General features: G+C 46.1%; 1 protein-coding gene across 2 annotated transcripts in view; it reads right to left on the reverse strand.

Moving 5' to 3' along the window:
* The window catches only part of DIS3L2 (DIS3 like 3'-5' exoribonuclease 2), a 393,579-nt gene that overhangs the window by 107,173 nt on the left and 273,869 nt on the right, over nucleotides 1-12,537 (reverse strand). For both annotated transcript variants that reach the window (XM_088467467.1, XM_088467468.1), the window contains one exon: nucleotides 7,407-7,640. In XM_088467467.1, the coding sequence (XP_088323593.1) occupies nucleotides 7,407-7,640 (234 nt within the window). The remainder of the gene's footprint in view (nucleotides 1-7,406; nucleotides 7,641-12,537) is intronic.

Consider the following 12,537-nt stretch of genomic DNA (forward strand, 5'->3'; position numbering starts at 1 on the left):
CTCCGGTAAACGGCAACGCTTCCAGACCTTTCTTGGAATCTGCGTCCGCCTTCCAGGATCGCAGCCACAAGGTGCGACGAGCAGCTACCGCTGCTGAAGAAATTCTAGACACCAGAGTACTAATGTATAGAGCCGCCTCGTTGATGTAGGTGGCCGAATCACGGAGATTGCCAATCAACTCCGCCTGTTCGGCCGGACAGTCGGATTCAAAAGAAGCCTCTAATGAATCCGCCCAGCGCTCCATCGCTCTGGCAACCCAGCAAATGGCCATAGCCGGCCGTGCTGCCCCCCCTGCAAGGGAATAAGCGGACTTCAGGCAGATTTCTACCTTGCGGTCCGTAGCATCCTTAAGGGAGGACATGGATGGCATCGGCAATGTGGCACTACGGACAAGACGGGTCACGTGAGAATCCACCTGTGGAGGGGATTCCCACTTAGCAAAATAATTATCCGCGAACGGATAAGCCACCGCCAGGCGTCTCTGCGGCTGGTATCTTTTGCCAGGTTGTTTCCACGCCTCCTCTAAATGGTCCACCAACTGACCCGAAAGAGGAAAGACTGTGACATCGCCCTTCACATCTTTGAAAAAGGCATACTTAGATTTAGCCGCTGGGGGAACTTCGTCCTCAATCACCAAGGCTGTGCGGACTGCCCGAATAAGTCCAGGAATATATACTTTGGACTTAGCATCAGCGTCCTTAGTATGGAGAGGTTCCTGATCTTAAGGATCCAGAATCTCCCCATCATCAGACGTCCCTTCTTCATCCTCATAAGGAGCGGACAGAGACGCCACCGGCCTTTTATGAGGCCGCATCACAGACTCCCCTTGCAACACATCCGACAAGTGCTGTACAGAGTTAACCCACGCTGGCTCCTGAGAACCCGGGAGCGGGGAAATAGGGAGACTGTGGGGTACCACCAATTGTCGAGGGAACCCCTGCATGGGTGACGACACCACAGACTGCTGGGACAAACCCCTCGGAGTAAACGCGGGCTGCGGAGCTAACTGGCCCACTAAAGCTGTTAACGCCTGAGCGAAACAAGCCCAGGGCGGCTCCTGTACCGGTGCTGTAACCGTAATAGGCCGCGCCATGGACAAACACTGCCGGCAAAGGCCCTCCGCGCTACCCTCCCCCTCCGCTAACGGTACTTTGCACGTGGTACACTGTAGCCGGAGGGGAAAATCACTTTCAGACATGATGGCACCACGTATGTGACCTCTCTCACCAATTAAGTATTAAATAGGCGAGAGACCACCCTGCAGCACCGCACCGCAAGGGCTTTAGCAGAAGAACAGGGACAGTAATAAAGCTGACAGTTTAGAGAAGAAAAGTTACAGGCAGCAGCGCTAGCACAGTCACATACAATGCAGAGAAATAACAATTCCTGCACTAACAGCGCTGATTACTCAACTACACAGACACAGGGCCTGGTAGGACACAGCGCTGCATACACAGACCTGAGCCACAGCGGAGGAGAGGTATGCGGGGGGACCCAGACCACGATGCTTCCGTCCAGCGCTTCCAGCAGCGTTCACCATGCGTTCTGGAGAAGATGGCCGCCGAGGAGCAGAGAGGAGGCTGGCCTGGGGGAGGAGCGCTGCCACAGGACCAGTCGGCAGCATGCAGAGAGGGCTGTGTGCAGCGGGGGAGGCGCCGGCTGTGAGACAGGGAAGGCGCGCTCCCCTGGCATGCATTTAACCCCTGGGACGCCGCAGCGTTACCGCTCTGCTGCGGTCCGCTGTCCCAGGGGGTAGTGGAAGCGCAGGTTGGTCGCCTGGCTCCACGCTGCAGCCAGTCCCCAGGGAGCCCCCTGCCTGGGGACTTAGGACCATGTGATCAGCGGAGACCCACCGCGGGACCCCGCTGCTTACCTCTGTCCCCCTTGAATCCGGCCATGGTCCGGAGCATCTGGGGTCACCGCTAGCTGTGACCCCAGACGCCCACCAGCATCCCCGGATCAGTACCGGCGTTCTGGTACCGGCGGGGTGTAGGGAAGACAGCATGGACGTCAGGACTGACTGTCCATGCTGTTCATCCAGATGTGCAGCCACAGCTGCATGAAGAAAAAGCTTCAGGGGCTCTTCTAGCCCCCACTCCAACAGGTGCACCCGACTCCGGCCGGGCACCAAACTAAACTGAGGTGCCTTGGCCCGGGGGCGGGGTATAGGAGGGGGACCTAGTGCATCCTGGGAGGCTGAAAGCTTAACTCTTTGGTGCCCTGCGACTGACGTCACACCTATACCCCAAGGTATCCTGTGGATACCCTATGGACCCTGAAGTAGAAATTATTCATAATGTACAGTGGAAGTTTATTCAGACAGTGGTGCTGATTCTGAGTAGGATACAAATAGCTGCAGGTAGAAGTGGAAGTGACGCATTGGGGGGAGAGAGTGGGTACTAATTACCTGGACTTGTTGGAGGGGCCCAGCTCAGATGCCAGCCCCCTCCCTCTTACCTGTCGGCAGCCCAGCACACGCAGCTTTGTGTGGACTGCAGTGGGAGACCAGGGAGACTGCTCGCTGCAATTGGAGCAATCACACTGAGATCCTGAGGTTATTGGCACAGTCTTTAACCATGAGACATCGAACATAGAATACAATGAAGACAATCAGATACTTACCACAACAAAATTTAAGATCGAGAGGTGTATTTCAGGAATCTTTTAAGGCTACCCGTCTTCATTTGATGGTTCCCGGGAATAAAGGATAAGTTGCCCAGCAGGAGATGCTGACAACTTATCAGTTTAATTCGAATTGAAACCAATCTTCAAATTAGTTTCATTTGAATTGTATTTTTACATTGTAAGATTCTGTAACATGTTGCTCTCAGATAATACTCCTACATGCGGCTGAAACTTACAAATGTTTTGGACACTAGCACCTCAAGCAGCAAAAATGTAGTGGGTCACAAATACATTGTTACAACAAACAAAAATAACTAGTTAGCAACATTTTCCTAGATTCTGGATTTCAAGCACAAATTATTAAAACACACAGCTCTCTCTTCTCCCTAAACAAGGGACAGAGTGATTATGTCATTCTACAGCAAAAGGAGGGGGAAGTTTGCAGAATGACTTGTGCCGACCTGCTGCTGGATGAACCACTGATAAGCTCATCACAGAGATTGTGCAGCTGTCATTATCGGAGCAGAGATTCAAGTGGGTAAATGCGTTCAGCCATGCAACACTTTGAAGTGCAAAAGTTTGTTGGAGGTTTGCATGTAATTTAGGTTTTAGAAAAGCATATCACTACAAAGAAACTAATGCTGTGCAGATCCCTTTAAAGCACCAAAGACGCCGGATTTGTGTTTAAAATGAATTACCAACTAAACAGGATAAAAATATAAAACATTAGGTGAGAATAAAAAGCAAACAAAGCCAAAAGTAACTTGAGCATTGGGAGCCTGCCAGAAAGATGGTACATATACTTTACTGTAACAGTTCTACGACCACGAGGGCTGCTCTGCTACTTATGCACTGGATTCTGCATATCAAATCCCACAGAGCCAGTCCAGCAAAGGTCAAAGATTATCTATATATTTTTCAGCTAAAAACTAAACAATTCTGCAGGATAATCCAAAGCCACATATATAAGCCAAGAGTTGCAGGGAGATATTTTCTCCATAAGCTTAAGGTGGCCTTCCAATACATATAGCTCCAGGCTTCGGTCACCTCCTGCTACTGTTACCAAGAACCTTGATGAACCTGGAAACTGCACATCTGTGATGGTATGGTATGGTAACATGACCCTATAAATCTGTGCAGACCTCATATAAACACAAGTTGCAGAAATTCTAGAATTAATATACAGAGAGGGCACCTAAGAGTGCAAAGTGTTAATCAAATCATCACTATGTGCAAAGATATTGAGCCTGATTCACTACCGATCGTAACTGCGAATGCAATAGCGATTACGCACGCAGTTCAACTGAAATAGTATGCTAATCCATTGTGATCACTATGCCGCCGCATCACAACATAAGGGCGCCCACTTTACCTTACACACATCCGTAATGTTTAGCAAGACTGCGAAACAATCGGTTAATTTCGAGTACCAACGCAGCCTCACGCACACTTGCACAGGGTCAGACCTTACTCAGAAATTGCTAAAATCAGCGCACGCTATGAGTCCTCAAGCAGCATAAGGCATCACAGTGGATCATTTATGCACGCCCCTGTAACGGCATTCAAACACATTGGCACGCCTGCGTTTCTCCAACCCCCCATCACCACCTCCAAACGGTACTTCCTGTCAATCACTCAGCGATGGGTCTGCGTAGTCACTGCAATTGCAGTCCCAGTCACAGTGGCCGGTTCGCGGACCCGCACTGCGATGCATGCACAGTCACCCGATTGCGTGCGTATTAGCAGTTGTGATCCAAGCTGAATTAGGCCCATAAGGTGTATCAAATATATAAAAATTAAAACTCATCTCATCATACAATGCACTAAAATCAATGCATTACCATGTGCTAGATTACGATTTGTACATGTAAGAGACATCGCAGGTTCCTACAAAAGGACTTTTGATTATGTATTAAGACTCAAGACTTTTTTTTTATTTATTTTTTTAGCAGTTTCTTACCGTATATGCTCGAGTATAAGCAGAGTTTTTCAGCACATTTTTTGTGCTGAAAAAGCCCCCCCTCGGCTTATACTCGAGTCATGCCCGCATGGTACGCAGCTGAGTAGCGTACCATGCGGGCCGCGGTGCAGACTGTGTCTCTGTGACACAGCTGCACCGCGTGTGTAGCGCTGACCGGACGGAGTTCGGTCAGCACTACACAGTGCCAAACACACAGCCGCCGGTGCCGGCAGCTGTGTGTTTGTTGTAATCAGCAGCCGATGAGAGTCTGTCAGACTCTCATCGGCCGCTGCTGCTCCCACTGCGGGAGCCATCTTCCGGCTCCCACAGTGGGTAATGGGAGAGACGTAGTCATGACGACGTGTCTCCCATAATGCAAAGTGGCCGAAGGAGCCAGTAGCAGCGTCGGGACCAGGAGCGGGGTTTCAGGTAAGTGTTTTTTTTTTTAATTATATCTCTCTCTATTGGGGGGGCTACTACTGGGGGCACTACCAGGGGGGGGGATTACTACTGGAGGCACTACCAGGGGGGGTATTACTACAGGGGGCACTACCAGGGGGGGTATTACTACTGGGGGCACTACCAGGGGGGGGTTATTACTACTGGGGGCACTACCAGGGGGGGGTTATTACTACTGGGGGCACTACCAGGGGGGGTTGTTACTACTGGGGGCACTACCAGGGGGGGTTGTTACTACTGGGGGCACTACCAGGGGGGGTTGTTACTACTGGGGGCACTACCAGGGGGGGTTGTTACTACTGGGGGCACTACCAGGGGGGGTTGTTACTACTGGGGGCACTACCAGGGGGGGTTGTTACTACTGGGGGCACTACCAGGGGGGGTATATTACTACTGGGGGCAGTACCAGGGGGGGGGGATTACTACTGGGGGCACTACCAGGGGGATTACTTCTGGGGGCACTGCCAAGGGGTATTACTACTGGGGGCACTACAAGGAGTTTTTTGTGGTAAAATTAGGTACCTCGGCTTACATTCGGGTCGACTTATACTCGAGTATATACGGTACTTGATTTCCACACCACCATTTTTTCCATTACTTCATTTTATATTTTGCATTTTAATAATTAAATGAAAGTTATTATTTATTTTTTGCTTTATCACAATTTCCGGATAACATTTTCTTCTATGAAGCACCTCCCTTACCGCTTCGGTATTATAGACTCTGAGCAACATAGGGTACAGCATTACAAGATCAAGTTAACGCAATGATTTAAAATTTCCACTTCAGATTCCCTTTTATCCTACAACTAGACTTTCAAACAGTCCTAAATATCCATACTTCAGTGCTGCGTACTCTGAGAGGGAGAATGGAATTACCTGGATAGGATAGGTAATTCTGCTTAATTTAACACATCTCCCATCTGGTCTAAATCTGTCTGCACATTTTAACTATGCCTCCTGCAGTGGCATTACCATTGGTGCAAATATGGCTCTTAACGATAAATGTGGCCCTTTATGGAAACAGAAAGACCTCTACACGGATGTTTTAATAGGGCACGCAGGCCTTGTTGGGATGTGAGTAACAAGAACAGTAAGAAAAAACATTTCTCACTCCTAACTGAGTTTACACGGTACTACATGCAGTGCATTATTCAAGAATGGTCAATCAGGTCCACCTTGAAAATGAGATTACTCAATGGGGTTGGGTATGATTGGACGGCATGGTTGAACTGTTAACATGAGCTTCAGCAGCCCCAGCATTTTCTTCCGGGTCTTGGCGGTCACATGAGGATCAGTTCCAATGGGATTGGTTCAAATCCTGACACTGGAAGACCGGCAGTGAAGATCCCAACAGGTAAGTATTTCAACTATTACTAACCTAACCCCCCTTCCCCGCAGCCTAAACCTAAGTCTCCCGAGGGAGGTGCCTAACCCTAACCTCCCCCCGGGAGTGTGCCTAACCTTAGCCTCCCATTTCCCTAGCCGGACCCTAATTCTCTCAGTGGGGTGCCTAACACTAAGTCCCCCCCCCGGGAGCCCCTAACTTAAGCCCCACGGCTGTCCGCACCCGGCTTACCTTCGATCGGTATGCCGAGCGTCAGGGTCCCGGTGTAAGTAAAATAACAGATGTCGAGATTGACGCCCGTCATTAGACCCCCCTGCCGGGATTAGCAGCGGTGTTCCAGTGAGTATTAAACCAGTTATCCCTAAACCTTCCCCCTAGTGCCTAATCCACCAAACCTAACTCCACCCTTGTCACTTTACCCTAACTGTTAGCATCCCCAGACTGTCAACATATCACATGGCAACAATTCAATTGTTGACATGGTGCCCATCGAAAGTTTGAGCCATGTCGACATTATGAATGTTGACATGGTTACTGTGGACCTTCTGACCGTATACCACTTAATGGTATCCTTATTGAGAAAGCAAGTTTTTTTTTTTTTTCATGCAATCTGTTTTTATTGAAAGAACAAGAGCAGGTTACAATGGATAACAGCACTACCACTAATAAAACGATAAAGCAAAATTCTGCTTAATATGCCTTCCTACAGTACATGGATTAGTAAAAGAGAATTATGACAAGGTAGAAGGATCTTTAGTCTGAGTACTTTAAGCTTGCCATGTGCAGCAATGTTGCTGATACTGGCACAAAAATATACAGGAACTCACAGTCAAAGAAGGTAAATAAAAAAAAAAAAACTTTGATCGGACTCACATGTGCATTAAATAACTCAAAATATGAGTAAGTTGTCTATTATCCTACACAGTTATGACAAATGATGTTCATTTATTTAAAGGAAGACTCAAAACTGAGTAATTAGAGAAACTCAATTTAAGATAACAGTAAGATTTCTCACCTGGTCCAATCTCAAGGCCCCCTCCTCAAACCTCTGTTTGCGTAAGTTTTGTGCAATCAGATGAAGATTGAGTGCAGCCAGGTGGATCTCATCTATTGTATGTTGAGGAGATATTGGTGGCAACTCATCTGCGCAGAGCAGTTTATCTGGATTTTCAATCATGCTCTGCACATGGTCGTAACTTAGCTTCACGGAGGAGCAGATAACACTTCGGCCAAACCACTCTTTTAGGATCTGAAGGAAAACAAATCAAAACCAGCAAGAAGCTTTTATTTACATCACTTTGCTAACTTTGTATATGACTGTCTTTTTGCAAAATAAAGAGTATAGGCGCACATAGAGAGAAACCTTTTAGAACAAAATTTTGTATTAGAGTTAAAAAAATAGCATTGACAAATGCAGCAAAGGAGCCAAAAAGTGAAAATTGGTGGTTGACAATATAAGTTAGAGAAGCAGGGAAGTGGTGGGGATGGGATGCCACCAGTGTGAAAGAGAAATAGAAAAGGTGTTTTAAAGGGGATGAGGATGAAGATGTCTCTGATGAGAAGTACTTAGAGAGAAGTGTGAGACAGCTGTAGAGTTCAGTGGAGCCAGAACAGTTTAGGTGGAGCCAATGGTTTGGGCCTGTAGGTCAAGCCAGGAACAAAGTGAATTATTGTTCCTCATCATGTACAGTAGGTGGCAAACTATTATTTCCATTTGGGCGATAGGCCAGTTCTAGGGAAGAACAGAGGTCTCACTGTTTCCTGGATTTAGCAAGCAGACATTTGGCTACTGCAAATACATGGGATACTAGCATGGCAGAGTGTTTATTAGTTTCATCTATGGGGAAGCATAAGAGGAAAATCTAGGGGTCCTTAAGGATGGGGAGGGGAATGATGTCAGGAGATTATGGACTTGCACCTGAATGAATTCCCTGCAATTCCGAGTTGATCTAATGTGGAGGAATGTACCTCTCTGGCCACAACCCCATCAACAGAGAATGAGGGAATGGCAGAGAATGAGGGAAACAGTGGAAATTTTATCTGTTGTGTAATACCATCTGAGATAAATGTTGTAGGTATTTTTTTTTTTTTTTTTTTTTTTAATTAAGGTAGAAATTTGTCTAATGGTGACTTTTCTTTAAAAGTCAGCCAATAATCCCTCTTCAGGAGTAAGGCCAAGGTCTACTTCCCATTACTCTAGTGCCTGTTCCGAGACTCCAAAACCTCTTCCAGCAGTATTCCGTATAGTGTAAAGATTATGCTACTTTTTAAGGGGGCAGATAGACACAGCCTAGCACATTTGGAGGGTTTTCTGGGAGCCATATTTATAGAATATTCATCTTAATGCCAATGATCCTTTTCAGCCATGAAATGATTAGAGTTCTAGAAATAGTGGTCCATTTTAGTTCTAGAAAAAACGTCTGGTGATTAACAGAGCACAAAATATAAGCCACCAAATGTTTGATCTTTGGAGCATTGTCTTAATTATTGAAAATTAGTTTTAATCGCTGGAAATGTGTCAATGACTTAAGAGGTTAGATAAAGAAGTGTGGGGTTTTTTGTTGCTAAGTTTGGTTCATAAATTGCCTGTCGAAAGACTTCTCAGCATAAAGGGAATGGATAATAGCTGGAGTTTGACGAGAGTTTAATATGTGAATTAGACCTATGGCCTTGCAAGTGTTTTCACTTGCCTATCTGCCCGAGGTGAAGCCCACCTAGGCAGTGAATTAGGGCAGACAGGACAGAGTAAAGCTGCATATTCACTTGCAGATATAAATGAGCGACTGAACAATTAAAACATTGTAATCGTTCAATCGCTCATAAATCGGGCAGTTTAATGTCGGAAACGACCAGTGATGCGCGCTCCCGCTGGTTGTTTCCGACATCAATCATCGCCCGAACATGCTGGTCAATCTGCCGATAACGACAGTTTGGCCATGTTCAGGGATGAGGGAGGGTGCCTGCACTGACCGACATATCGTTCAGTGTAGGCACTACAGGGGATGAGGAACAACTGTATGATTACTATGTTGTAATCATACTGCCGTTCCACTATCTGCAAGTAGATAGGCGTCTTTAGGGCTGTCAGTCAGTATCCTAGGGTAAAACTAATTGTTGTAGTCAATAAGAAGATCAGACAATAGCTTGGGCATTTATATCGATCTTTATCTTCTTTATGTAGGACAGAGATTCGAGCGTCTAGAGGATCGAGGCCAAGGGGCTTCAGACAGGACAGTGTAGAAGAGTGTGGAAGAGGAAAGTAGCAAATTCCTTTTAATAGGCCACAAATAACCATCTGGGCCTGGTACCTTAGCAGATCACAGCAATTTTATGGTTTAAGCTATTTCATCAAAATGAGATTTAATCAAAAAGGTGGTCTTCTACTTTGGGAGAAAGTGTAGGAAGATTCACCTGAGTCAGAAAATAGTTTAAAACACGTGATTAGGCATTCAAAGCCAGAAGGGTCTGGGACATAATGTAAAGGGTATGCAGTCAGGAAGTCGGTGGACAATCTCGACAGCCGGCTTCCCGACTGCTTTATCCCGGTGAGGGTTAAATGACAGGCGTCTAAATCTAGACGTCATTTTACCGACGCTGGGAGACCGGCACCCGGCATCCCGATTGAAGTGATGCCGAACGCGGACAGCCACAGGGGGTGGGGTAAGGGAGGGTTAGGTTTAGGCCTCCCGGGGGGGGGGACTTAGGGATAGACAGCCCCCCGGGAGATTAGGTTTAGACTAGGGGGAGGGAGGGTTAGTCACCCCCAGGGGGGAGTTAGGTTTAGGCGGCGGGTAAGGGGGGGTTAGGTTTAGGCACTTAGAGGGGGATTAGGGTTAGGCACTGGGGGAAAGGTTAGGGTTAGAAACCCCTAAGGAGGGTTAGGTTAGTGAATACTTACCTGGGGACAATCGAGATTTACACCCATGTCGGGCAGCCGCTGTCCGGATTCCAACCGCCGGATAAGCGAATCATACCGATTCCAATGTAAATGTTAGGATAAAAAAATATATATAAAATTTGGACCAGATCTGCTTAGGGTTATAGTTAAGGCACCCTTTTGAGACTCAAATAGCAAAGAGTTTATGAGAGGAGATTTTGGTGCATAGTTTGGCACCTAGGAACCTGTCAATCTTGTCCCCTCCTCATAGAAGTTCTTTTTTAGCCATTTAATCTTGGTGCACAGCACAGAGAAAGAAACAGAATAAGTTGCCCTAAAGCTGCCTTAATTTGTTGGAAGGTATTAGGGTCCTGGGAGGGCTTATGACTTTTTTCTAATGTTTGTAATTATGGAGTTGAATGGTTTTTGCAAGCCTATTCCTTTGGCAGCCATCGAGATCAGATAACCTTTAATTTTCATTTCATTACTTTATAAGCAAACCAAAGTGTCATTTGGGAGGTCTCTGGAGTATGGGGTTAATTTGAAAGTAATCTGTGATAAGTGATTAAAAGGTAAGCAGAATGAGTCTGATCATGCAGTAAGGATTCACTGATCCTTCAAGTGAGTGTCAAGCCAGAAAGGTCTACAGCAATGAGAGCATGGTCTGACTAGGTCATGGGGAATATTTGAGTTTCACATATTTTTAGGATGAGATCGTGGCCGAGAAGGACCATGTCTATTCTGGAATAAGAGTAATGGAGTGAAGAGAAAAATCTTCAGTCTCTTGTAATGAATGTCACAGCTAAATGCACTATTTAATGCTTTTAGTTTAGTTTTAAATTTCCATCCACTGAAAATGGGGAGCAGTGCTCTACTGTGCACATCCATGTAATGAGGGTTGTTATAGTCAAGAGCCACAGCAGAGATTTCTATAGAGAGCAGAGATAATGTAGACACCGTAATTGGGAGAAAACTCACTCTTCACTTATGTGGCCTCAAACAGCACTTCACCATGCTGAGCAGTACTAGACATTCAACTTTAACAATTTTATTTTTTTCATCTATAGGCAACTAAAAGAAAAGCTTGTGTCCTGATGAAAAAAAACTGAGGAAGGTCGTACAAAATACTTGCATAATAATTCTGGGTTAAACAGTCTAGATAAAATTAAAAAATATAGTCTAGTGATGAAAGCTTAAACCTCTGCTGTATTGGGGGCATATTTTACCAAAGAAAATTTGCGGAATATCCACCAACACCACCCATTTTCAGAGGGTACATGCAAAAACTTAAGCACCAAAGAAATGTACGAGGGCTGATTGAAAAGTAATGAGACTGCATCCGTTTTTGTGTTCCATAGGTAGACGTGGCAACGCTGCTGATTAATTGTGAAGCGCATACATCGATGTGTCTGAGCCTGCGGTTGAACTGCCGTAGTCTTCTTTGTTTGGTCACAGCGAGGAGATGATCTTCGTGCGTTTCATCATGACGCAAGAAGACGTGTCTGAGATCACGTCAGAGATGTGTGACTGAATTTTGTGTTAAACTTGGAAAAAGCGGAAAGGAAACTCATGAAATGTTACGGCTAGCATACGGTGGAGAAACAATTAGCCGTGCAGCAGTATTTTGGTGGTGGAAGCACTTCAAAGAGGGTAATATGCAAGTGACTGACGAAGTGCGTTCTGGGAGACCATACACCGTGGTTACAGATGTCAACATTGAAAAAAGCTGGGGAGAGGTCACCAAATGACAGGTTAACTTTACGCAAACTTTCGGCTTCACTTGGCAACTCAGTGGGTTCAGAATATTGTGACAAAGAAACTTAAAATGCATTACGTGTGTGCCAGATGGGTACCCAGAAGAGCAGATGCGACAAGTTGAACAAACAGCGTTCGAATGTCTGAGAGAAGATACCAGATTTCCTGACATCAATTGTGACGTATCTTAGATTCGTCATTATGATCCGGAATGCAAACAGTCCAGTGTATGGAAACACGCGTATTCTCCTCCCCCAAAAAAATTCTGTGCGATTCCTTTGGTGTGTAAAGTCATGCTTCTGCTGTTCTTTGATAAGCACTGTATGATCCTACAGCACTAGGGTTCCCCGTGGACAGACAATGGCGACTACTATGCAAGCATCCTGAAGACCCATTTGCGTGGAGCCATGAGGAAGAAAAGACCAAATTTACTGAAGAAACAGTGGTTTTTGCTCCAAGACACTGCCCGACCACATGTTGCTGCTGTTGCATTGGCAGCACTGACTGAAATTAA

This window comes from Taudactylus pleione, unplaced genomic scaffold (genome assembly GCF_031769625.1).
Source record: "Taudactylus pleione unplaced genomic scaffold, aTauple2 ptg000010l, whole genome shotgun sequence".
NCBI classification, from domain to species: Eukaryota; Metazoa; Chordata; class Amphibia; order Anura; family Myobatrachidae; genus Taudactylus; species Taudactylus pleione.